We start from the raw sequence: 26,019 nt of genomic DNA, 5'->3' as shown, positions 1-26,019 counted from the left end.
TCCTGCAGGGAGCCTAATGTGGGACTTGATCCCAGGACTCCAGGATCACGCCCTGAGCTGAAGGCAGATGCTCAACCACTGAGCCACCCAGATGTCGCTCTTTCCCTCTCTCAAATAAATAAACCTTTTTAAAAAGAGGAAGCAGGGGCAGCCCGGGTGACTCAGCGGTTTAGCACTGCCTTCAGGCCAGGGCCTGATCCTGGAGACCCAGGATCGAGTCCCACATCAGATTCCCTGCATAGAACCTGCTTCTGTCTCTGCCTGTGTCTCTGCCTGCCATCTTTTTCTCTCTCTCTCTTTCTCTCTCTCATGAATAAATAAATAAAATATTTAAAAAATAATAAAAGGGGAAGCAACTTTATTGAGATATAATTCACATACTAAAAAATTCACCCTTTTTAAGTGCACAATTAGTGTTGCTGTTTTTTTTTTTTTTTTAATTTTTATTTATTTATGATAGTCACACAGAGAGAGAGAGAGAGGCAGAGACACAGGCAGAGGGAGAAGCAGGCTCCACGCACCAGGAGCCCGACGTGGGATTCGATCCCGGATCTCCAGGATCGCGCCCTGGGCCAAAGGCAGGCGCCAAACCGCTGCGCCACCCAGGGATCCCTAGTGTTGCTGTTATTAAGATTTATTTCAGGGGTGCTTAGGTGGCTCAGTGGGTAAAACGTCTGCCTTCAGCTCTGGGTTATGATCCCAGAGTCCTGGGATCAAGCCCGCAGCATTGCGCTCCCTGCTCAGTGGGGAGTTTGCTTCTACCTCTACCTCTGCTTTCTGCCTGCCAGTTCCCCTTCTTGTGAGCGTGCACTCTCCCTCCCTTCTCCTCCTCCCCTCCCCCCTTTCTCTCTCTCTCCTCTTCCCTCCTTCTATCAAAGAAATAAAATCTTAACAAAAAAAAGATTTATTAGAGAGCAAGTGCAGGGGGAGAGGGGGAGAAAGAATCTCAGGCTGATTCTCCACTTGAGATTGACATGGGGCTCAATCCTTCCGCCCCGAGATCACCACCTGAGCCAAAATCAAGAGTCGGATGCCCAACTGACTGAGCCAACTATGTGCCCGTAATTAGTGACTTTTTAGTATATTTACAGAGTTAGAAAGTCACCAGTACATAATTTCAGAATATTTCCATCACCCCTCAAAAAAAAAACCTATGCCCATTAGCAATCACTCCCATTCCCTCCTGGCAATCAATGTCTCCTCCTGGCAATCACAATCTATTTTCTGTCTATGGATTTGCCTCTTCTGGACATTTTATTTAAATAGAGTCATACAATATTCATCTTGGTATAACTGGCTTTATTCACTTAATATAATGTTTTCAGTGTTCATCCATATTGTAGCATGTAGGGTTTTTTTTTTGTTTTGTTTTGTTTTTGTTTTTTTATAGCCAGAATGGTGGATATACCAGATTTTGTTTGTCCATTCTTCAGTTAATAGACATTTGGGTTGTTTCTACTTTGTGGCTGTTATGTACAGTGCTGCTGTGAACAGATCCAGGCAAAGCCATTCGCTTATACTAGTAATCTATTAGCAAGAATTAGATAGAAAACTACTATGATATTTAGGGATATATTGTGCTTGTGGTGTTCCTTCATGTTGCCAGCTGTTTGTGTCATTAGCCTAGTGGGAGAGAAAATGCATCAGGGATGAGCTAGGTCATGTATTAGAACTCCAGCTTTATTGCAGTGTATTCATAATTTAAGTTTTGTGTTCAGGAACAGACCTACAAGGGATTGATTTAGACTTGGAACAGGGAGCAAAGCCACCAGGTGTTACATTAGAATCCCTTGTTGTGTGTGTTCTGGGGTTCTCCACAGCATGGCTAACCTCTTATCAGATCTGGTCTCACAGAGGCTTTCCTTTACTGGCAGTCTAGAGTAGCATTCTCCAGTGTCCTCATTTTATGTTTTCATATTTCTGACAAAAAAATCAATAGTTACTTTGTTTACTTGTTTACATCACAATATGAACTCCATTGGATAGGAGCCTTGTCTGTTTTATTTGTTGTATTTTCATATTTTTTTAAAGATTTTATTTATTTATTCATGAGAGAGAGGCACAGACACAGGCAGAGAGAGGGAGAAGCAGGCTTCACGCAGGAAGCCTGACATGGGACTTGATCCTGGGTCTCCAGGATCACGACCTGGACTGAAGGCGGCGCTAAACCGCTGAGCCACCCGGGTACCCTATTTGTTGTATTTTCAAAACCAGAACACATTGGATACTTGATAAATATTTGTTACCTGAGTGTATTTAACTTGCCAGAGTCTGGGAACAAACAAGACAGACATTGTCCCTGCCCTTACGTTGCCTCTTGATGATAAAGAAGCATATTAGGAGACCTTTAGTTTTATAATCAATGAAATTTTATGAATGATCCTTATTTGCTGAAACTTCTTAGCTCTGGTTTTGTTTACCCTGGTTTCTCTATCTCTTTAATTCTTCCCCTTTCCAGAGGTAGCAGTTTATTTGAAGAAACAGTGAAGCTTTTATGAAGTAAGTTCTTGGTTTGAGACTTCCATGTGTCCTTTTTGGGTCTTTTTCAGGCCTGCTCAGCTGACCACAGTTGGGAAACGTTGCTGTCTTTGGATTCAGGATCTTTGCATGGATCTCCAGAACCTAAAGCGTGTCCAAGATGACCTGCGCTTCCGAGGAGTAAAGGGCACCACTGGCACTCAAGCCAGCTTCCTGCAGCTCTTTGAGGGAGATGAACAGAAGGTATTCTGAGAGCAGCCCGGGGGACATGGAAACTCAGTGGTGAGAGCATCAGAGATAAAGCTGACCTTCAGGATAGGAGGAGAGATTGATTTTGGGACAAGTGGAGTCTTTGGACTGGAACGGGTACCAAGGGTTGAAACCTGGGCAGGATATGGAGATGCTCTCATACTGGTCATACTTGGACTTCTACAGAAATGTCTTTTTCTTCCAAGGTAGAGCAGCTTGACAAGATGGTAACAGAAAAGGCCGGATTTAATAGGTAGGTAAATGGGGGAAAAGCGTTGGCTTCCCTCCTGAGTGATGGAAGGCTTGTGTTCAGTGGACCGATAGATTTGACCCTAACTTTTTCTTCCTTTGTCCTCTACCCGTTTCCTTTTATCTCTGGCTTGGGTTTTATTTTCTTATAGTCTAGATTTTATCTTTTTGTAGTCTACAAGGAGAAGGCAAGTGTTTACTTCTGAGATTTTTAGGATAATCTCACCCATGTCGAGGTTCTCCAGTGGGTTCATCTAAATCTGATCATTTCCACTGAAGGCCACAAGGTTTCACCATGGCTCCTCCTTCCAGTCATTTCCATCAGGCTGTGTGGCAGGACTTGGGTACACAGGCCCATGCTTCCTTCTTGGGTCTGGGGGTTAGTAAAAAGGGTGGAAGAACAGTTTGTCCCAGGAACATATCATTGAGGTCATCTGGGCTCAGTGTGACTAAGTATATCAGTGAGACCAAGCTTTTGCTTAAGATGTGTTTTTGCTCATTTATTTGACACAGTCACATTTTGAAGAAAAAAAATTTTTTTTTCAGGTTTTAAGTAATTTCTACACTAATAGAGGGCTCAGACTTAACCCTGAGATCAAGAGTTGCATGCTCTCAGCCAGGCACTGAAATATTTTCACTTACAGTTCTTTTCAATTGATTTCTAGGGCTTTCATCATCACAGGGCAGACTTACACACGAAAAGTAGATATTGAGGTGCTGTCTGTGCTGGCTAGCTTGGGGGCATCCGTGCACAAGGTGAGTGGTGGTAGCACTTTGTTGGGAGTGGAGCTGAGAGCTTTGCACACCTCAGACAGATGGTATTGGCCTCGGATTTTTTTTTTTTTAAGATTTTATTTATTTATTCGTGAGAATACACAGGGAGGAGAGAGAGAGGCAGAGACACAGGCAGAGGGAGAAGCAGGCTCCATGCAGGGAGCCTGACATGGGACTTGATCCTGGGTCTCCAGGATCACGCCCTGGGCTGTAGGCGGCGCTAAACCGCTGAGCCACACCGGCTGCCCGGCCTTGGACCTTTATTTAGTCACATCTCTCAAGAGATGTCAAACTTCATTTTCACCATCTGGGGTCTGTAGGTAATACCTTTTAAATTAAGGTACATTAAAGGGCAAGACTAGCTCCAGTGTTTACACTAAAGCTCATCTTGCATTGTCTTTCCTTGCTCTGTCTTCAGCAATGTTTCACAGAAGTGTTTCCATGCTCCCTTACTTGTTATCCCTGCTCTTCAGGAGCCGGAAGTCTGAGTGAGCTATTACTCTCCGGGAACTCTTGGAGAGGATGTGCTCACCTCCTCCATCAGGCTAGCCTGCTCCCAGAGTCCTGTGCACCAGCAGTGTGGGACGATGCCTGTGGCCCTTTCCTCCTAGATTTGTACTGACATACGACTCCTGGCAAACCTCAAGGAGATGGAGGAACCCTTTGAAAAACAGCAGATTGGTGAGTGTTCTGTGAAGATATGGGAGCACTACAGAGATGCTAGGAGGCCTGTGAGTGGTGTGTTAATAGTTCACCCAGCAGCATACTTGGGCACTCATTGTTCTCTGAAGTCTCTCTGCCTTTGCTTCTCCTCCTTGTATGTGGCAGGCTCAAGTGCGATGCCTTACAAGCGGAATCCTATGCGCTCAGAGAGGTGCTGCAGTCTTGCCCGGCACCTGATGACCCTTATCATGGACCCACTGCAGACGGCATCTGTGCAGTGGTTTGAGCGCACACTGGATGATAGTGCCAATCGGTCAGTAGAAGGGGGATGCCATGTACATGTACAGCAAGGTGGGGGGAAGACCAGAAGAGGAGAAGCAAGTGGATGTTTTGAGCATCTGTGCCCACTGAGCCTGGAGTATAGCAGGGAGGCAGGAACGTAGAACAGTGGGATGAGTGTTAGGATGAGTGGGTACAAGATAATCTCTGTGGTAGTGGTAGTGGCGGTAGAGGAGTCAGGGAAGGCTTCACAGAGGAGGTGATGCTTTAAGACCAAGAAATACAAGCATTTTAAAAAGACCTTTAGGATAAGATATAGAAGCACCTGGGTGGCTCAGTTGGTTAAGGTCTGATTTTGGCTCAGGTCATGATTTCAGGGTTGTGAGATCAAACCCTGTGTCAGGCTCTGCACTGGGTGTGGAGCCTGCTTAAGATTCTCTCCCTCCCCTGCTGCCCTTCCCAGCTCCCTCTCTATAAATAAATAAATAAATAAAGATAATAGGTCTTTAAAAAAAAAAAAACAAGATTGGAAGCATATATGAAAGCATAAGGGCAGGAGAAAGAATAGTTAAGGAGTTATTAGTAGTCAGGTAGCACTGGGGAATGAAGTGTCTGTGGCAAGAGATGAGATGGGACACGATTACAGATCACAATTAATTTATGAACAGCCCTGTAAGCCTTGAAAAGGAATTTAGTTACTGTGCTAAAGGCAGGTGAGGTATCAACTGGTGTCTTGTCACGATTCTGTGGTGGTTGGTTATGAGATGGGTCAGAAGTAATTTGTAGCTATGAATACGGTACCAACATACACATAGTTTTCTGCTTTATGTTTATACTTAAAGATTTTAGTTTTTAAGTAATTCCTATACGCAATGTGGAGCTCGAACTTACAACCCTGAGATTGAGTCACATGCTCCACCCACTGAGCCAGCCAGACACCCCTATGTATATACTTTTTTTTTAAGGTTTTATTTATTTGAGAGAGAGCAGGAGCAGGGAGGGGGGTGGAGGTACAGGGAGAAGCAGACTCTCCACTGAGCAGGGAGTCCAGTGCAGGGATTGATCCATGACCCTGAGATCATAACCTGAGCCCAAGGCAGTGGCTTAGCCAACTAAGCCAGCCAGGCACCCCTATACTTTTTTAAAGCAGTTTCATGTTACTATGGTTTGCTTGCATTGTACTGGGATCTGAAAAAGATATATAGCTAAAGCTAGCTATCTTGGGATCTGTGTGTAATCCAGGGAATAAAACACTTATGGAAATAAGTCAGCTGTTGAATACTTTTCAGCAGGGTGTGACCTAATCAGATGTGCCAGCGAAAACACCCTGCAACAATTTGGAGAATCAGTTGTAAGGGGACATAGATCTCATTAGAATGAGTTAGGAGGCTACTTTAAAAAAAAAAAATCCAAGTCTACACTGGCAGTGATCAGAGAGGAAGGATATGGGTAAAATCAGGGACACATTGGCTGGCCTTGGTGGTGGACTAGAGTGAGTATTAAGATCAGGGGTGGGGTGCTAATGCCATTTACTGAGACAGGAGCAGCCACAGGGAGAAAAAGAGTGGGTTTGACCTGGTGAGCAGGAAGTAGTGAAAAAGTGGCTGAATCCAGTTTGGGGTTTGAGGTACCCAGGGATCAAACAGGTGGAGCTCTCCAGTGGAGTATATGATCTGGCTTGTAAGCAGGTGATCTGGACACCCCTTGTGGGGTGATCAGGATATTGGAGGTCATCAGGATATGGAGGTAGCTGAAGTCATGAGATTAAAGGAAATTATCCATGTAGTACATGTGGCATGACAAGTCACACAGCTTCTGGGGACACACCCTACATTTCACTAAAATTGATATTTGTTTAAAGAGATAACTGAATTGGCTGTTTGCTTTCCAGACGTATCTGTTTGGCTGAGGCATTTCTCACTGCAGATGCCATATTGAATACGTTGCAGAACATTTCTGAAGGATTGGTGGTATACCCTAAAGTAAGAAGCCTCAGTTAAAAAGTAAAATCTTAGGGAGAAGGATTGGAATGTGGGAGGGGCAGTGAAATATTTTCCTGCTTTATAGCGAGTGTGTTTGCGGAGCTGCATTCTGGTCCAACAGTTCTTCCCAACCAGAGCTCATTCCTAAGGTGGTGACGTAAGCTCTAGAGAACTAACTCTGAAATCTATAATAGACACATTTACAGAAAAAAGTAAGTACTTTGAATTGGCTTACACTGTTTATGAGCATGAATCATCAGCTCTGGTGTGACTGGCAGGGCAGACTATTTCCTTTGCCTGTTTTTAAGTACCTGAGGCAAATGGGTTCATTTCCATTGCGTACTTGGCTCTTGAGGTTGGGCAATGAAATTTAGCAAAGTTCAGGTTTTAGAAATCTTTCAAATGAAGCAACTTTCAAAAGTTTGTTTAAATCAATATTCCTTTTTTAAATCAAAGTAATACTTTGGATTAGAAAGAAAACCGAAAAATACAGTGTGGATGAAAACGATCCATTCTACTCTCTGTCTTCATAAATAAGGCAGTTCATGTCCTTGTGTGTATTGTCGCACTAGATCTTTTACTGTATGTATGACTTTATAACCTTGAACCATCTTAGCCCTCCGTTCATTCTTCTAGGTAATTGAGCGGCGCATTCGGCAAGAGCTACCTTTCATGGCCACAGAGAACATCATCATGGCCATGGTGAAATCTGGGGGTAACCGCCAGGTTTGTTAAATCCTCATGCGTGGATGAGTGGAAGTTTGCACCTTTAGTCCTGTTCTTCCTTTTTTTTTTTTTTTTTTTTTTTAAGATTTTATTTATTTATTCATGAGAGAGAGAGAGAGAGAGAGGCAGAGACACAGGCAGAGGGAGAAGCAGACTGCATGCAGGGAGCCCAACATGGGACTCGATCCTGGGACTCCAGAATCACACCCTGGGCTGACGGTGGCACTAAACCGCTAAGCCACTGGGGCTGCTCAGTCCTGTTCTTCCTTAAGAGTGAAAGCATTCAAAAAAAAAAAAAAAAGAGTGAAAGCATTCTTGTCATCACCCTCAGTCATGGTGTTGGAAGAGAACAGTGACCATATTCTGCTGTAGAACAGGCTTTTCTCTGGAGGGTGATTGTGGTGAACTTGGTTCGTTAAAAGTGAATCACTTAATCACCTGTAGAAAGATCCACTCCTAGTGAGGGAATTAGGTCTGAATTTCCAATAGAAAAGGATGGGAAGTGGGCAGGACACAAGCACACATGGTTTATGAAGCTTTAGAGAGGCCAGCACAGGATGGGCATTTATTTCAGGTTCATTCTCAGATATGATCAGAGGGTCAAGATCTTCTTGGAGTTAGACTGTGAGAGGAACCACCTCAGCCTGGAAGGGCTTTGTGTACCAGCCATACATAGACAGCATGGATGTGGTGTTGGATGACTTCTTAAGATGTTCAAATGCCCTCTTAGTAAATGAACCAACAATACCTCACTGTCTTTCTAGGATTGCCATGAGAAAATCAGAGTGCTTTCCCAGGAGGCAGCTGCTGTGGTCAAGGAGGAAGGGGGTGACAATGACCTCATAGAGCGAATCCAGGCTGATGCCTACTTTAGTCCCATTCACTCCCAGTTGGACCGTCTACTGGATCCATCTTCTTTTACAGGTTGTGCATCCCGACAGGTAAGCACTGGCACTTCCATGGTGCTGTAAGCTTCTCCAAATGCCCTCTTTTTAAAATGCTCTTATTTTAATTTTTAAAATTTTTTGAGCGAGAGCAAGTGAGGGGAGGGTGCTGGGGAGGGGCAGAGGGAGAGGGAGAGGGAGAATCCTAAGCAGGCCCCCACCTAGCACAAAGCCCAATCCCACAACCCTGAGGTCATAATCTGAGCCAAAAATCAAGAGTTGGACGGTTTACCAACTCCCAAAGAAGTAGAACAGCCTTACAATAGAGGTTGGGAAAGACTTCTTGGAAGACTTGACATCTAAGCTGAATCTTAGGGACAAGTAGGAGTTGGTAAATACATAGATGTTTTTCATGGGAGAGAAACTACAATCATTTGGGTTTTGCTAGAGCAGCAAGTGTCCAGATGTAGTTACAGGATTTATTTATTTTTTAAAAGATTTTATTTATTTATTCATAGAGACAGAGAGAGAGAGAGGCAGAGACACAGGCAGAGGGAGAAGCAGGCATCATACAGAGAGCCTGATGTGGGACTTGATCCAGGGTCTCCAGGATCACGTCCTGGGCTGCAGGCGGCGCTAAACCACTGCACCACCGGGGCTGCCCTAGTTACAGGATTTAAAGTTGGAAGACAAACTGGAGGTAGGAGACCAGCAAGGAAGCTGCTGTAGGCGGCCACGTAGTAGATGACAAGGGTGTTGAGCCAAGGTGGTGGTAGTTGCAGATGAGGAGATTGCAGGGCCATTTAGAGAGTTAACCACTTGGCAGCTTGTTGAATGAAGAGGAGGGAAGAAGCAGTGATGAGTTTAGCTTGGAGAACAGGGTAGACAGTGGGAAGACCAACTAAAAGAACAGACTGGGCTGGTTTGTGTGGAAGCACATGTGGGCATGGTGGGTTGAACTGCCAGATATCTAGGGACAGATTTCTGAAAGGCAGTTGAGAAAAATAGAAGTTCAGTGGTGAAGTAAGAGTTTTATCAAATTATTTCTCAGTAATATAAACTGATACTGAAAAAGCTATCAAAGTTTGTCTTTACATTTTCTCTTGTCTGACATTTGCTTTCCTCTTTGGCAGGTGCAGAGATTCTTAGAAGAGGAGGTATATCCCCTGCTAAAACCATATGAAAGTGTAATGAAGGTGAAAGCAGAATTATGTCTGTAGAGTTGGAAAGAATTAAACAAGAAGTTGTTGGCTTCGTTAACTTTTATTGCTGGGTCATGGAAAATTTTTCTCTAATGCCTTATTTTATCTCAAGACCTGTTACCTGAAATTGGATACACTTTTTTTTTTCTTGTGCGTGGTGCTTCCACATTTTTCAGAGTTTATAGTGCAGAAATAAATTACGTTGGGATGCCTGGGTGGCTCAGTAGGTTAAGCATCTAACTCGGTTTTGCTCAGGTCATGATCTCAGGGTTGTGAGATTGAACCCCATGTCAGGCTCTGTGCTCGATGTGAAGCCAACTTCAGATTCTCTCTCTCCCCCTCAGCCATTCTTACTGCCTGCCCTGCCGCTCCCTCTCTCTAAAAAAGACAAAAACAAAAAGGAAAGAAAAATGATGCTGTGTTGGACTCCGTTTTCTTTTCTTTTTTTTTTTTTTTTAAGATTTTGTTTCTTCATGAGAGACACAGAAAGCCAGAGACATAGGCAGAGGGAGAAGTAGGCTCCCTGTGGGGATGCAACTCCAGGAGCCTATGATCACAACCTGAGCCAGAGGCAGACGCTCAACCACTGAGCCACCCAGGCGCCCCTGGACTCTTTTTTTGTAGCAACACAACTTGTAGTTCATAGCTTGTTCTGTTCTTTCAGTCATGTTGTCCAACTAGCCTGGTCTATTTCATATGCTCACTTGATTGAGGAAGTAACTAACTCCTGGTCCTCTCTTCTGAAGGTAATTTTTTTTTTTTTTTTTTAAGATTTTATGTATTTGAAAGAGAGAGATCACGAGGAGGGAGGAGGGCAGAGGGGGAAGATGACTCCCTGCTGAACAGGGAGCCGGATATGAGACTCAATCCCAGGATCCAGGATCATGACCTGAGTTGAAGGCAGATGCTTAATTGACAGAGCTACCCAGGTGCCCCTATTGAAGGTAAATTTGATCTGTATCTAGCAAAATAACTTGGACTCTGATTCAGTATGGTTGGATACCTTTGGTATCCAGTTATGTTTTGCCAGAATACATAATGAAATTCAGGCTCCTGGGTGGCTTCGTCAGTTAAGCGGCTGCCCTCAGCTCGGGTCATGATCTCGGGGTCCTGGAATCAAGCCCCATGTTGGGCTCCCTGCTTGCTTCTCCCTCTGCCCCTCCCCCAGCTTGGGCCCTCTCTTACTTGTGTTCTCTCTTGCTCTCTCAAGTAAATAAATCTTCAAAAAGAAAAAAATAATATATAATGAAATTCAGAGCCACAGTAAATTTTCAGGCTTATTCAGCTCAAGTTGTACTCAAGCTCACTTCATCTTTCTTAAAGCTTGTATATCAGAAATTCTAGTTGGGTCTATTGATTTCATCAGGGCATTTGACAATTAATCCTGGTACTTAGATTAATAGGTGATTAAGCCAGCTGTAGCCAAAGAAGATCATTAAGAACTATCCCCCACCTGTAAGGAGAGTACTGGTATTAGTCCACAGACCTCTTATCCTCAGCCCCATCCAATTCTACATACTGTTTCAGCATAGATGAAAATGAAGAAATGTATTTTTTTAAGAGATTTTTATTTTATTTATTTATGAGAGAGAGAGAGAGAGAGGCAGAGACACAGGCAGAGGGAGAAGCAGGCTCCATTCAGGGAGCCTGACGTGGGACTCTCTCCTGGGTCCTGAGGATCAGGCCCTGGGCTGAAGGCGGCGCTAAACCACTGAACCACCCGGGCTGCCCGAAGAAATGTATTTATCAGATTTGCAGATAACACAAAACTAGAATAATTAACCAATACATGTTTTTGGTAAGATAACTAAAATTTTATCTAACCTGAAATAGATTGAAATGATGTGGCCAAAACTAAGAAGAAAAAATTAAGATAAATGTAAATTAGGCTTAAATTCCACTATAGTCTTACTGTTCCACATTCATGGCATTATGTTCCATTTTGGACACCCAGTCTGAGAAACAGAGATAGCCAACCTCCTGAGAAAATGTTGTCCTATGAGGAGTGGTAAGGGAATATTAGGGCCCTTGATCCTAGAGGAGAAAACTTGTCAGTGTTTCACATATCACCTTGAGGAGGAATAGTGGCTGAGGTAGCTATTGCTACAGTTGAGACCCATACCCATTGTTGAGGATCAGGCTGGCTTGGGCCCAGACATTGAAGCTACTGTGAGTTAGTGATTCTCCCTCTGCCCCACCCCATCCTTCCCCTACAGCTCAATCAGAAGCCAGACAACCTAGTTGTCAGAAATGGGAATGTTAAAAAAAAAAAAAAAAAAAAAAAAGAAATGGGAATGTTGAAAGGGATAAGAGGCTGAGTTGACTCCAACCATATGCAATCAAAGGTAGTCTGGGATTGGACACCTGGGTGGCTCAGTCAATTAAGTGTCTGCCTTTAGCTCAGGTCATGATCTCAGGGTCCTGGGATCGAGCCTCTCATCAGGCTCCCTGCTTGGTGGGGAGTCTGCTTCTCCCTCTCCCCCTGTGTGCTTCTCTTGCTCCCACTTCTACTCCCAAAAATAAATAAATAAAATCTTAAAAAAAAAAAAAGTCAAAGGTAGTCCAGGGTAAAGAGCTCAACCTCTTGGAAAGAAGAAAAGGAGACAGCCCTTGAAACCAAATTCTAAATATAGGTCAATGTAGCAGGTAAGCTTAGAGAGCATGGAGCTGTAGAAGGTCTCAACTCTTTCAGAAGCAGTTTACTATTCTTTTCGTGTGAATCTTGAGGGGTTTTTGAAACTGCTAGTTCTGTGTAAGGAATTAACTCATTGGGCTCTGATCAGGTATTGTCTACTTCTCAGTGTGGGCCACATTAAGAGGAAGTAGCTACTATCAATGTATCTATAATCTGAGAAGTTATGTTATATACCAGACACACTGGGGATACCAGATACCATGGATTTTACTTCAATTTCCTCACAGAAAATAAGGAAATAAGATGACAGTACTGTGATGATTGTTCGACTTCTGTTCTCTAGCAATTGGCAGTTTGGCTGGTTTTTCTTCTCTGGCAATTTGATTTGGTTTATTGTGCTTTCTTTCCTCTTCTAGTCTTTTTTGTTTTTATATTAATATACTTAAGTTATGCTATTAACATACACAATTTTTTATTTTTTTTATTTTTTTTCATTTAGATTTTTTTTTTTTAAGATTTTATTTATTTATTCATGAGAGAAATGGAGACAGAGAGAGAGACAGAGGCAGAGGCGGAGGGAGAAGCAGGCTCCATGCAGGGAACCTGACATGGGACTCAATCCTGGGTCTCCAAAATCAGGCCCTGGGCTGAAAGCGGCACTAAACCACTGAGCCACCCGGGCTGCCCCAATTTTTTTTTTTTTTTTTTTTTTTTTTTAAGTAATTGATACATCCAGTGTGGAGCTTGAACTCACAACCCCAAGAACGAGATTGTATGCTCCACCAGTTGAGCTAGCCAGGTGCCCTTCCCATTTAACTTTTTTTTTTTTTTTTTAATATTTTAGTTTTTAATTTATTTTTTTAAGGTGATCTCTAGGGATGCTTGGGTGGCTCAGCGTTTGAGTGTCTGCCTTTGGCTCAGGGTGTGATCCTGGAGTCCTGGGATTGAGTCCCATATCGGGCTCCTTGCATGGAGCCTACTTCCCCTGTCTCTGCCTCTCTCTGCGTCTCTCATGAATAAGTAAATAAAATCTTAAAATTAAAAAAAATAAAAATAATAAAAAATAAAGTGATCTCTACACCCAACATGGGGCTCAAACTTTCGACTCCAACATGAAGAGTCACATGCTCCACCGACTAAGCCAGCCATTTAACATTTTAATTAAGGGCACTTGGGTGGGCTGTATGTTGGCTAAGAAGAGAACACTCAGGCCTTCTCAAAAATTAGATTGAATTAGTTTACCAGTTACCTGAACTCCAGGATCTGAATCATCCAGAAATCAGGATCTGGGCAGACCATGGGGTAACCAGATTCTGTTCAGCTGCAGTTAGACACCTAGGTGTTTACTGCTGGCTTCCCCTGGCTGATGGTAGATATCATTTGATAACCAGGAGAGTCTCATGTCCTTACGCGGAAGCACAGTGCTTAAGTGCTTCCAGATAGGTGATACAAATCCTAGATGAATGTGAGGACTAGCTGGCTGAAATTGCATAGCGTAGGGTCTGACTTGAAGAAGGACTCAGGAAATGTCATTTTCCTTTCTGAGCCTGGGGGAGTTTACCAACCAGTCAGGGAGCAGGCTAAAATTTGAAGAGGAGACTGTTTTAGTTTACCCATCATGGAAGAGAGTACATGCTGAACTTGAACCAACCGAAGAATGGAGAATGAGTCAGCATAAAAAATAAATAGGAAAAGTTGGGACACCTGGCTGGTTCAGTTGGTGGAGCATGGCACTCTTAACCCCGGGGTCATGAATTCAAGCCCCCAGTTGGGCATAGAGCTTACTTCGAGAAAGTAAAAAAAAAAAAAAACCTGGAAAGTTACATAATGAAATACTGTGTGGTTTCTTGCTTGATGAATTTGAGGTGGCTTTTCTTTTAGCTTTTGTGTATTTTTTCTTTTTTTTTTTTTTTAAGATTTTATTATTTATTTGAGAGAGAGTGAACATAAGCAGGTGGAACAGCAGAGGGAGAAGCAGACTCCCTGCTGAGCAGGGAGCCTGATGTGGGGTTTGATCCCAGGGTTCTGGGATCATGACCTGAACTGAAGGCAGATGCTTAATGAACTGAGCCATCCAGGCATCCCTTTTTTCAAGTTTTTAATGCAATTTTTATTTAAACTAAATTGTAGAATATTTTTATATTGCAAGGATAGTACAAAGTTCCCATACACCCCATCCTTGATGTCCCTTATTAACATCTTACATTAGTATGATGTAGTCATCACAATTAATGAACCATTATTGATACATTATCAAAGTCCTCAGTTTTTAGCTAGTGTCCTCTTTTTTTATTGTAGGATCCTATCTAGAATAAATTATATTTAGTCATAGTAGTATTTTTAAGTACTGGGATTCATATATATTCCTTTCAAGGTATGTTCTCTATCAGAGGTATGGTCTAATGGATACAAAATTTAACTCAAATTTAGCTAATCTGGAACATAACTAGAAGTCCAGACAGATTTGGGTTTTCCATTCTGGATCTGGTATGATTTTGTTCTTGTGACCTCATTAAGTCCTGTGTACAGAAAAATTCTTAGAGGCTAGGTTTCTGGAAGAAAATGTGTAAGTGGTGAATCTGGGTGATTTGCCTTCATGATAAATCCAAACTTAGGAAGAAAATGAGCTGGGTTCTGGCCCAGATTTCAGGATGAGCACTTAAGAGGACATGATGATCTATCAGAGCCTACTTAGACAAAAGGTCAAATAAGAAGTGGGTGTTTGGGTGAATGAAAACAAGAAGTCCACTCTGTCTTCTCATTTAACAAGACCTTTTGGCCTTACAAAAACCATATTGGAGGGGCACCTGACTGGCTCAGTTGGGAGAGAGCATGTAACTCTTCATCTGGGGTGGGGGGGCGGGTTGTGAGTTTGAGTTCCCCACATTGGGTGTGGAGATTACTTCAAAATGAAACCTTTAAACAAAATGCATATTTGATCTGCTCTTTTAGATTCTTTTAGATTCTGATGCCTTTCTTGGTACTGCATATTCTATTATATATATATATAAAATATTCTATTATATTTATAATATATAATATATATAATAGAATTGTTTCTAATATTTATATATATATATACACACATATACATACATACATACATACATATCCCTTTTGTATAGTAAACCAGAAATTCTGGTTAGGTAACATCCCAGGCCAGGCTGGGGTGGAAGGAGTTTGAGGGGATTTTTGGAAACCACTGTAGACCTCCTTGTCCTTAATCCCCACAACAAGTTGCTTAGGAAATAAAGTCCAGTTGAATAGCAGTTTTAAGTAGCTACATGTGAGATTAGGAGGGAGATGGGGACCATGAATGCCTCCAGTTTGTTTCCCCCCATGAGTGATCTACCCTTTCGTTGCTGTGGCTATAGGGTCCTGAGAAGTTTAAAACCATGGGAAAATGTTATATCTCTCCCATGGTTTTAAACACTAGTTGTTTAGTAGTTTAGCCTTAAACTTTAAAAAGTTGTAATTAGGATAGTGCACAGACCAGGCACAAACCAAATGTATTTAAAGTATATAAAGCAGGGGCGCCTGGTTGACTCTGTCCGTGACTCTTGTGATCTTAGGGTTGTGAGTTCAAGCCCATGTTGGAGGTAGAGATTACTAAAAAATCTTAAAAAAAAAAAAATGTAAAGCAGAAAAGCAAACATAAAAAATTCATTCCATAGTTTTTCTTTTTCCTTATTTTTTTAAAAGATTTTATTTATTCATGAGAGACCCAGAGAGAGGGGCAGAGACACAAGCAGAGGGAGAAGCAGGCTCCATGCAGGGAGCCCGATGCGGGACTCAATCCCGGGACTCCAGGATCATGCCCTGGGCCAAAGGCAGGCACTAAACCGCTGAGCCACGCAGGCATCCCTCCATAGTTTCTTCTCTTTTAAAAAAATATTTATTGGGCAGCCCCGGTGGCGCAGCGGTTTAGCGCCGCCTGCAGCCCAGGGTGTGATCCTGGGGTCCCGGGATCAAGTGCTGCGTCAGGCTCCCTGCATGGAGCCTTCTTCTAACTCTGCCTGTGTCTATGCCTCTCTCTGTCTCTCTGTGTCTCTCATGAATAAATAACATCTTAAAAAAAAAAAAAAAAAAAAAAGGAGAGGGAAAAGGAGAAGCAGGTTCCTTGCTGAGCCGGGAGCCCAATACAGGACTTGATCCCAGGACCCCAAAATCATAACCCTAGCTGAAGGCAGTGGCTTAACTGAGCCACACAGGCACCCCTAAGATTTTGTTTCTGATCCAGATGTCATACTTAAGATTTATTTGAGAAAGTGAGTTGGGAGGGGCAGAGGGAGAGAGAATCTTCAAGCAGACTCCCTGCTGAGGGTAGAGCCCAACACAGCACTTGATCCCAGGACCCTATGATCATGACCTGAACTGAAATCAAGACTTGGCTACTTAACCAACTGAGCCACCCAATCTGGAGCCCCCAGATTTCATAATTTAGCACTTTTTTTTTCAGCACCCTACTGTGTACTAAGAATACAATGGTGAACAAGTCAGTCTGTCTTCCTGGAGCTTATGGAGCAGTGTGCTGAATGGCTCCTCAATAATGGGACATACTCCATTTTTTTTTTTAAGATTTTTATTTATTTATTCATAAGAGACACAGAGAGAAAGAGAGGCAGAGACACAGGCAGAGGGAGAAGCAGGCTCCATGCAGGGAGTCCGACGTGGGACTCGATCCCGGGACTCCAGGATCACGCCCTGGGCTGAAGGCAGGCATTAAACCCACTGAGCCACTCAGGGATCCCCACATACACCATTTATCATCTGAACACATTACAGTTCATTAAGCACCACTGAGAAAAGGTGCTCTTGAGATGTAACTTCAACAAATCCACACTGCTCCCCTTGGTTTTATTGTCTTATAATCCACCCTTTATCATGATGCAGATGTTCCTTTTCCTACCAGCTTGGTGCTTGGTTGAATTTCTTCAATGTACCTGGCTCCATCCACCCTTCCTGTGGCAAAAATTGAGAAGGGCTTTGCCTTGAGTAGCATCCTATGAAGCTTTTAAGAATGTGCCATTTTTCTTTTTTCGCTTTTGTCCTCTAATGGAGGTGAAATATGTATGTTGAATTCTCACACGGCACTTAGAAAGTTTCATAGAATTGCTAGCTAGTCTGCCATTTCTTAGAACTACTGGTTTTCTATCTGCTGTGGCTGTTGGACCTGCCCAGCTTTGTTTTTGTTTTGTTGGTTTTTAAATAATCTCCACCCAGTGTGGGACTCAAATTCACCAGCCTGAGATTAAGAGTTGCATGTTCCACAGAATGAGCCAACCAAGGACCCCTGGCCTACCCAGTATTGATCTCTGATAAATATTCCACTGGAATGCTAGAGGAGGGCTGGAAGCTTTATTTGGCAAGTATTGACAAGTCCTTAGTTCCCTTTTAAGTGTGTAGGGAAAGTTAGCAAAAATGAAATGCTAATGGTTCATTGCAAAAACCTAAGGGGCCCATGCTGAAGCTAGCATTACTTAACCATTGAGTTTTGACACCTCAGCTGACGTGACAACTGTCTCAAATTGTGTTCCCTCATAAAGATAAACTTAGGAAATACAGCCCCTGCAAGTTGTGAGATGACAGAAAAGGATGTTACCACACTAAAAAGAATGGAATTTGTTGCTCTAAGGCAACGGGGTGGGGGTTGGGGGGCGGTGCGTTGGTTTTGTTTAAGCAGAATTTGGGGACACCTGGGTGGCTCAGTGGTTTAACGTCTGCCTTCGGCCCAGGGCGTGATCCTGGAGTCCTGGGATCGAGTCCCACATCGGGTTCTCTGCATGGAGCCTGCTTGCTTCTCCCTCTGCCTGTGTCTCTGCCTCTCTCTCTCTCATGAATAAATAAATAAAATCTTAAAAAAAAAAAAAAAAAAAGAATTTGGAAAGGAAACCGAACTTGGCCTCAGAAACTGGGTTCAGATCTCTGCTTTGCCACTTACTACTTTTCCCAGGTCCTCTAAAATTCAAATGATAAAATTCACCCAGCTTTCACAGGGATGTTGTAAATAACATGACTTTGCAAAGTGAGCCTAATACAGTGAGGTCACAACTGAGACTGCCTTGTATGTGTAGACTTTGCATATGGTTCCATTCATTGACCCAGGCATCACCCCCTTGGAACACCAATGGGAACCCATGCTTAGATTAATAAGCAGCTTTAAAACTAAATTTACCTCTTCTAAGTAGGGAGACATGTCTAGGACAACACCCCTAAAATACTATGCTTTTAAAAAGGTGACCTTCCTAAATGGTGATAAACTCGTTTTCTTTTCTTTTCTTTTTTTTTAAGATTTTATTTTTTTAAATAATCTCTACACTGAATGTGGGACTCAAACTCCAACCCCAAGACTCAGTCACATGCTCTAGAGATTGAGCCTGCTAGGCCCCCAACACATTTTTTTTTCAGGACAGAATCTGATGTCTACTAGGACCTGTGTATCCTATGGAGATGGGCCTTCTACATCCCTGGACTGTTCATTTGTACTGTGCCTTATTTAACATTTTCTGAAACAGCATCTAGTTCTCACGACCATAAGTTCACATTCTCATTTTATGGATGAGCTAAGTGTTAGTGTGGTTGAGTGACCCAAACTCAGGCTTCTGACACCCCCCACCCCCACCCCCGGGTTATACATGCCTGGAGAGTGAATTTCTTTGGCATGCCCTCAACCAAATTTGTTCCAATTTGTGGCTCCTTCCAGGGCTTGTGAGTTCTGTAAGAGTGGTTCGGACTGGTCTAAGCCTGGTTCTGTACACCTGTGAAGAAAGCACTTAAATATTTAGAAAATGTAAGGGCCGAGAATGGGGAAAATTAACAAGGCAGGAAAACAAAAATGTTGGAGAGGATGCGGAGAAAAGGGAACCCTCTTACACTGTTGGTGGGAATGTGAACTGGTGCAGCCACTCTGGAAAACTGTGTGGAAGTTCCTCAAAGAGTTAAAAATAGACCTGCCCTACGACCCAGCAATTGCACTGCTGGGGATTTACCCCAAAGATACAGATGCAATGAAACGCCAGGACACCTGCACCCCGATGTTTATAGCAGCAATGTCCACAATAGCCAAACTGGGGAAGGAGCCTCGGTGTCCATCGAAAGATGAATAGATAAAGAAGATGTGGTTTATGTATACAATGGAATATTACTCAGCCATTAGAAATGACAAATACCCACCATTTGCTTCAACGTGGATGGAACTGGAGGGTATTATGCTGAGTGAAATAGGTCAATCGGAGAAGGACAAACGTTACATGGTCTCATTCATTTGGGGAATATAACAGTAAAAGGGAATAGAAGGGAAGGGAGAAGAAATGGGTAGGAAATATCAGAAAGGGAAACAGAACATAAAGACTCCTAACTGGGAAACGAACTAGGGGTGGTGGAAAGGGAGGAGGGCGGGGGGTGGGGGTGAATGGGTGACGGGCACTGAGGGGGGCACTTGACGGGATGAGCACTGGGTGTTATTCTGTATGTTGGCAAATTGAACACCAATAAAAAATTTATTATTAAAAACAAAAAAAAAAAATGTAAGGGCCGCTCCTTTCCAGAGTCCTGCCGCATCTGTCCTGCATCCCAACCGCCGGTCCACCCCATATTACCCTGAGCTGCTCGGGCTGCAGTGCACATGAAAGTCCAGTGGATATTGCTGGGCTAAAATTGGGCTTCGGAGGACTAATGTGCCCCACCCCCCGCTACCGCCCGGGGGCCGGGTCTGGGCTAGGAAGGAGGTTCGTGTGTGGGGTCCCGGAGGACTACAGCCCCCAGCATGCTCCGCGGCATTACGCCCGGCCCGGCCCGCGTGCGCAGTGGCGCCGCCGAGCGCTGACTGGGTCGGAGCGGTGGAGCCGCGAGTCAGACCCAGGTTGGCACTGAGGTGGCAGGGACTGGCGGCCGCCAGGTAGACATCCCGCGCCAGGCAGGTGAGTGCGGAAGGAGCGGTCTGCGGAGCCCGGCGCCCACACCCGCCCCTCCGCTGGGGTCGCGGGGGCGGCTGTGGACCGACCGACCGCCTGACGGACGGGCTGACGGGGCAGACGAGGGGAGAAGCGCCGCCCGCGGCCGGGAGAGCGGCGGGGTCGGTCCTTGCAGGTGCCCGCGTGGGATGGGGCGCCGGCGGGGGGCGCCGGGCTCGGGCTGTGGCGGGGCGGCGGCGGGGGCGGGGCCTGCGGGGCGGCGGCGGGGCTCGGACCCGCGTGTCGCTGCGCCCCCGCGTCCCCGCCCGGGCCGGGGGCGGCCTCGCAGCGCGGCGGGCGGGAGCGGGGAGCCTGGGGGCTCGAGCCCGAAAGCAGACCTCCCCCTCCACAGCCGCGAGCGGTTTCACAGAAGCCGCACCTCAGGCGGGGGGACCTCTTTCTTTTTCTTTTCTTTTTGTTTTTTTTTTAAAGCTGCCTCGGGCACCTTTGAGCTGCGGGCTCTTCTCAGGTTTAACTTGTGACTTGACGTTGAAGATTCAGGTCCGGGGTCAGAACACAGGCTCAGATTCAGGCCGAGACTCGTTACACCTGGGGAAACTGAGGCGTGTGTTAGCCGGGGTCACTCAGCGTGGTTGGGATTGGAATTCCGAAAATTATTCTTATACTCAGTTTAATGATCCAGGATGCTTTTACATGGAGGAAGAAGAGATGTTTTGAAGTTTGTTTTCTGTGATGGATGACTGTCGTATTTTCCAGTCTTGAAATGTGTGGTGGGTTGCTGGCTTTTTTGGGGTTTGGTGGGTTATTAAAGATGTCCTGGAATATCCTTAACCCTTCTTTCTTATTCTTTCTTGGTAAATTCAAGTTCCTAATAAGACCTTGATTCACAAAAACTGAATTTCCAACTTTGACTTGTTTGCTTGCAGCTTTTATTTTTTAAAAAAGATTTTATTTGTTTTAGAGTAAGCAGAGGGAAAGGTTAAGAATCTGAAGCCGACTGTGTCCTCAGCAGGGAGCAGTACTTGGAGCTGGATCCCCAGACTCCAGGATCACCATGAGCAGAAATTGAGTCAGATGCTTAACTGACTCAGGCGCCCCTACTTGTAGCTTTTAGTGATTGTTTGTAATTAAGTTTGTAGATACACATACATTTCTTACTTCTGTTCCTCCTCATCTTCTTCTTCCTTATCTTCCAGCTTTCTCTGAACTCTAATCAGTAATTACATCATCTTTGTTTTACGTATTTATTTCTCTTCTCCGTGATTAATTTGTAATTGATTCTAAATGGAGGTCATTATCTTTCCTGTCTTCCAATAATCCTAGATATATGTAGACTTTTCATCTTTAATTGTCACAGTAGCCTGGAGATGCGTGATACGGTTAGGAGGAAGGTGTGAGGTGTTTCTGTTGATCATGTATGGGTAACAGGTGAACATGACCCATGACCAGAGTATTAACTTTAGTATATGTGCTGCTGAGGTGAGCACGAGAGCATTAATTTTAAAAGGCTGTGAACAAAAATTATTTAAAATATTTAAGAAGCATACTAATCTTGTGAATTTGGAAACTTGTCAGATGGCGGAAAAGTTGGTTGAACCCAAGTAGCACCTCACAGAAATAACCAGACGTTAGGGTGAAATATTGAGACAGGAACTCAAGAGAGAACCTTTTCTTTCTTTCTCTTCTTTCTCTTCTTTCTTCCTTGATTTTTAAAATTTATTTGAGAGAGAATCTGAGGCTGACTGTGCACTGAGTGCAGAACTGCATTCAGGGCTTGATTCCATGACTGTGAGGTCACAACCTGAGCAGAAACCAAGAGCTGGACGCTCACCCTACTTACTGAGCCACCCAGGAGCCCCGAGAACTGTCTCTTTTATCATACAGCCATCTTTCTGTGCCTGGGGTGGATGCTGGGAACACCTTGTTGGCTTAGGAAGTTAAACAATGTTCTGTGTTTGTGTTTTCAGTTTCTCTCTTCCTAGTTCTCAATGAATTTTGGCAGGAGCCCAGAATCTTGTACATTTTGATGATTTAACATCAGTTTCATCTGCTTGTTCTCCAGGTTGTCTACTTCCTCAGCTGATGACATCAGTAATTTTCCACAGTAGCCATTCATGCGCTCATGCAGACTGTCACAAAGAAGTGGAATAGCACAGAGGATGGTACACACAGAAGAAATAAGGATCCTGTTTCTTTGCCATCACATATTACACATAGACTAGGATAGGAAATCCACGCTGAAGCATAAGCTATGTAGGAGGGGTTAGAACACCAGAGTCCAGGCTTCCACACATACAGTAATAATCAATACCATTTATTGGATTTCCTCTGTTTGCCAAGTGCTGTCATTGTCACAGTGAGGTATAGGTTCTATCATTCTCTTTTTATTTATGTGTAAGTTGAAGTACAGAGGTTAAGTGATTTGCCTGCCGACATAGTAAGTGACAGAAGGCCAGGATAGTGAGGCCAGAAATCAAATTCAAGCCTGACTCCGCCGGCCCTGCTCTTCCTACTGTGCTGTATTACCTTACCAACAAATATGTTCAAATCTTTCTCATTCTTAGAAAAGTATAAAACTTTCCTGTGATCACATTTCTCCTTCAGACGACTTCCACTTCCCTCTTTTTCCTTTCCAGACTTGTTCTTGAAGAGCAGACACCGTTGCCCTCTCTTTCTGTTACTCCTTAGTTCATTGCAGCCTGGTTTCCACTCTCTACTCTGTTGAAATGTTCTCATGAGCTCCATTCAGCTCTCTGTTATCTCCTGTACTATCATCTAGACCTATAAAGAGGCTAAGACTTGGCTCTTGCCCTGAGGGAGTTTAGGGACTAATGAGGGAGAAAAAGAAATTCATACATGTCAGTATGAGGTGTTAAACTACTGACCAAGCAATCTTTTTGCTCTTGGGAGTTGGGGTAAGAACGCTGAGAAAGTGACACTGGACTGCCAACAGAGAGGAACCCTAAATTGTTGCAGACAAGCCTGTCAGGACTGTGTGGTTAGGTGTGGACTTTAGGAGAAGCTGTGTCTTTCCAGTGAGACACAATATAGTCAAAATACATAGTGTAGGTTTTAGAGTCTAACAGACCTGGGAACTGAGCCTCAATTTCTTTTTTATAATATCTACTGATAATGTAAGCTCTGTGAGAGTACGGCCTTTATCTTTTTCACCAGCTCACCTCTGTCTTCTAGAATAGTGGTAGGTGATCAATAAATATTTGATGAATGAATACTTCATAGGATATTGTATTCAGAACATGGTAGTACTCTCAGTACCATATGACTGAGTGAAGCTTTACTTCATGAACTGATTTTGAAGACACCATTGTTTGACTAGTGTACATAAAATCACCTTACCTTTTTGAACATTTAGGTTCCTTGATGGTCATACTTCATAAACAAGAGGCATTTACCTTTTTTGGTAGGCGGAGTTTTTTTTTTTTTTTTTTTTTAGATAAAGATTTTATTTATCTATTCATGAGAGACAGGGAGAGAGAGAGGCAGAGACACAGGCAGAGGAAGAAGCAGGCTCCATGCAGGGAGCCCGATGCAGGATTTGATCCTGGGTCTCCAGGATCAAGCCCTGGGCCAAAGGCAGGCGCTAAACCCCTGAGCCACTCAGGGATCCCTGATAGGCAGAGTTTTAACTGTGTCTTCTACCATTATGCCTTGCTCACAGTTTTCTCAGTATGATGCAGGTATTTATTGTGTGTGTGTGTGTGTGTGTGTGTGTGTGTGTGTGTGTCTTTTTTTCTCTGCTACTGTGAATTGTTTGGGGAAGTTAACTTCTTTGGAATCATTAAATAACTTTGTCAATAAGAATAACGTTAGGGCAGCCCTGGTGGCCCAGCAGTTTAGCGCCACCTTCAGCCCGGAGTGTGATCCTGGAGACTAGGAATCGAGTCCCACGTTGGGCTCCCTGCATGGAGCCTGCTTCTCCCTCTGCCTATGACGCTGCCCCTCTCTCTCTCTCTCTCTCTCTCTCTCTCTCTCTCTCTCTCTCTCTGTGTCTCATGAATAAATAAAATCTTTTAAAAAATAAGAGTAACATTAGAAAAGAGATTAAGGGGTTCCTGGCTGGCTCAGTGGTGGGACATATGAGCTTGATCTTGGGTTTGTAAATTCCAGCCCCGTGTTGGGTGTAGAGATTACTTAAAAATAAAATCTTAAAAAAAATGAGATTGAAGGGATTAATCAGAAGGCTTACCCTTGGGAAGGGCCTGATTTCCAGTAGGGCTAAGAGAAAACTTATTCTTAAGAAAATGATAGGAGTATTCCTGGTTTTCTCTAGATACCTGCTTAGGCTTTTAGCTGATATTCTAAAGATACGTATCAGCAGTTCATTTCCCTCTTCTTTTGTTTGAGTTTCATTTGTAAATATCCTTAATTTGTGTGACTTGAGTTTAGGGTTAAAGTCCAAATACTGCTTTTCCCCCCCCCACCCCAACTTTCAAAGTCTGTGGAGTATAGTAGGTAGGAGTATCTAAAATGAGTTTCAAATTCTGTTCTACCACTTGAAACTTTGAACACTTAAATGCTATAACTTCCCAGTGCCTCATTTTGCTCATCTATAAAATTGGGATAACTACTACTACTACCACCAGTCATAGTAATAGCTATTATTTATTGGGTGTTTATTATATAGTAGGCATAGCTCTAAGAATTTTACTTGTATTACTTCAGTCTTCACAATCACCCTCTATGTTATTAGAATTACCCCTACTTAAGGTGAGGAAACAGACACAACAAGTAACTTGTTCAAGGTCACGCAAATCAGTGATGGAGTCATGATTTGAATCTGGATAGTCAGACTCCAGTAACCTTCTACTTCATAGGGTTGTTTTGAAGATTACATAAAATAATCTATGTCTGTGACAGGTGGTCAATGAGCATTGGCTACTATAATTAGCTTTGGACTCAGGAAATGTATAACATACATTTTCTTACTTGATTGCTACAAGTACAACAAAGTTGTGACCATCACGGTCTTACAGATAGGAACTGAGGCAGAGTGTGGTAACTTGCCCAAGGTCGCAAAACAAGTGTAGGGGCTTTGCTCCTCCTCCACACCTGAATCTTATGTTAGATTTGAGGCATCACATTTTGAGAGAAGTTAGTGTATATAAGTTGTTTGGATCTACTCAGCATCCAGTCTAGGTTTTTCTGGGAATAGCAACTTAGTTTTGCTTTGAGGAAACAATCTATCCCAGACCTAGTAAGTGGTGGGCACATGACCCAGGTTAGGCCAATAGGTGTTAAGCAAATAGATGTGCTCCTCCTATAATTTGAATCTTAGGGGGCAGCCCAGGTGGCTCAGCGGTTTAGCGCGGCCTATGGCCCAGGGCGTGATCATGGAGACCTGGGGTCGAGTCCCACGTCGGGCTCCATGCATGGAGCCTGCTTCCCCCTCTGCCTGTGTCTCTGCCTCTCTCTCTCTCTCTCTCTTGATTAAATAAATAAAACCTTTAAAAAAAATAATTTGAATCTTAGGTTGAATGACACAGTGACAAACCTTCATCACAATCATGGATTAATTCCTAATATGTGGATACTGGAGCTGCTCTGTATTTGTTCCCAAAGACCTGATTCTTTAGCTTTTCCTCAGTTCTGTGCCCTACTTCATATCTTTCTAATAAATCCTATATTACATAATATAAGTTAAAGTCAGTTTTTCGGGCTTGCATTTGAGACTCCCTTAATTTACTGTTAAATGACATATGACCATGTCACTTAGAAAAGAGTTAAAACAACTGGTGGTTGACTTTAACCTGAAAAGAGAAATGGGAGAGAAGACTTGAAAGTTATCTTCAAACATCTGAAGCATGTGGTACACACAGTGTGTCCCTAAAAAGAATAAAGAGTAGATGTTACTAGGAAACAGATTTATGCACTAATTAAAGTCTGAAAGCTGGGCTGTGCAAGGATGGACAGGCTATCTTGGGCTGTGGAGGTAGATACATATACACTAAAATTGTTCAGGCCCCG

The 26,019-nt window shown here is 43.5% G+C and overlaps 2 protein-coding genes across 8 annotated transcripts in view; both read left to right on the top strand.

The window, feature by feature from the left end:
- The window catches only part of ADSL (adenylosuccinate lyase), an 18,506-nt gene extending 8,956 nt beyond the window's left edge, over positions 1-9,550 (top strand). Inside the window, exons 5-13 of one of the 2 annotated variants that reach the window (XM_077914414.1) lie at positions 2,550-2,721; positions 2,934-2,980; positions 3,642-3,732; positions 4,362-4,431; positions 4,579-4,726; positions 6,584-6,674; positions 7,311-7,400; positions 8,165-8,341; positions 9,418-9,550. In XM_077914414.1, coding sequence (XP_077770540.1) covers positions 2,550-2,721; positions 2,934-2,980; positions 3,642-3,732; positions 4,362-4,431; positions 4,579-4,726; positions 6,584-6,674; positions 7,311-7,400; positions 8,165-8,341; positions 9,418-9,504 — 973 coding nt within the window. In that variant the 3' untranslated portion in view covers positions 9,505-9,550. Of the gene's footprint in view, positions 1-2,549; positions 2,722-2,933; positions 2,981-3,641; positions 3,733-4,361; positions 4,432-4,578; positions 4,727-6,583; positions 6,675-7,310; positions 7,401-8,164; positions 8,342-8,802; positions 9,286-9,417 lie in introns of those variants that run through there. The other variant, XM_077914413.1, reaches the window with a different exon arrangement.
- A 10,337-nt stretch (positions 9,551-19,887) lies between these two features.
- Positions 19,888-26,019, top strand: part of SGSM3 (small G protein signaling modulator 3) — a 43,341-nt gene continuing 37,209 nt past the window's right edge. For 4 of the 6 annotated variants that reach the window (XM_077914399.1, XM_077914405.1, XM_077914404.1 and 1 more), the window contains exon 1: positions 19,892-20,040. The gene's annotated coding sequence lies outside the window, so the exon portion shown is untranslated. Of the gene's footprint in view, positions 20,041-26,019 lie in introns of all 6 variants that reach the window. The other 2 variants (XM_077914397.1, XM_077914400.1) reach the window with 2 other exon arrangements.

Source organism: Canis aureus, chromosome 11 (assembly GCF_053574225.1).
Source record: "Canis aureus isolate CA01 chromosome 11, VMU_Caureus_v.1.0, whole genome shotgun sequence".
Taxonomy (NCBI): Eukaryota; Metazoa; Chordata; class Mammalia; order Carnivora; family Canidae; genus Canis; species Canis aureus.
The sequence above is the reverse complement of the archived record's forward strand: the minus strand, read 5'-3'. Positions and strand labels throughout refer to the sequence as shown.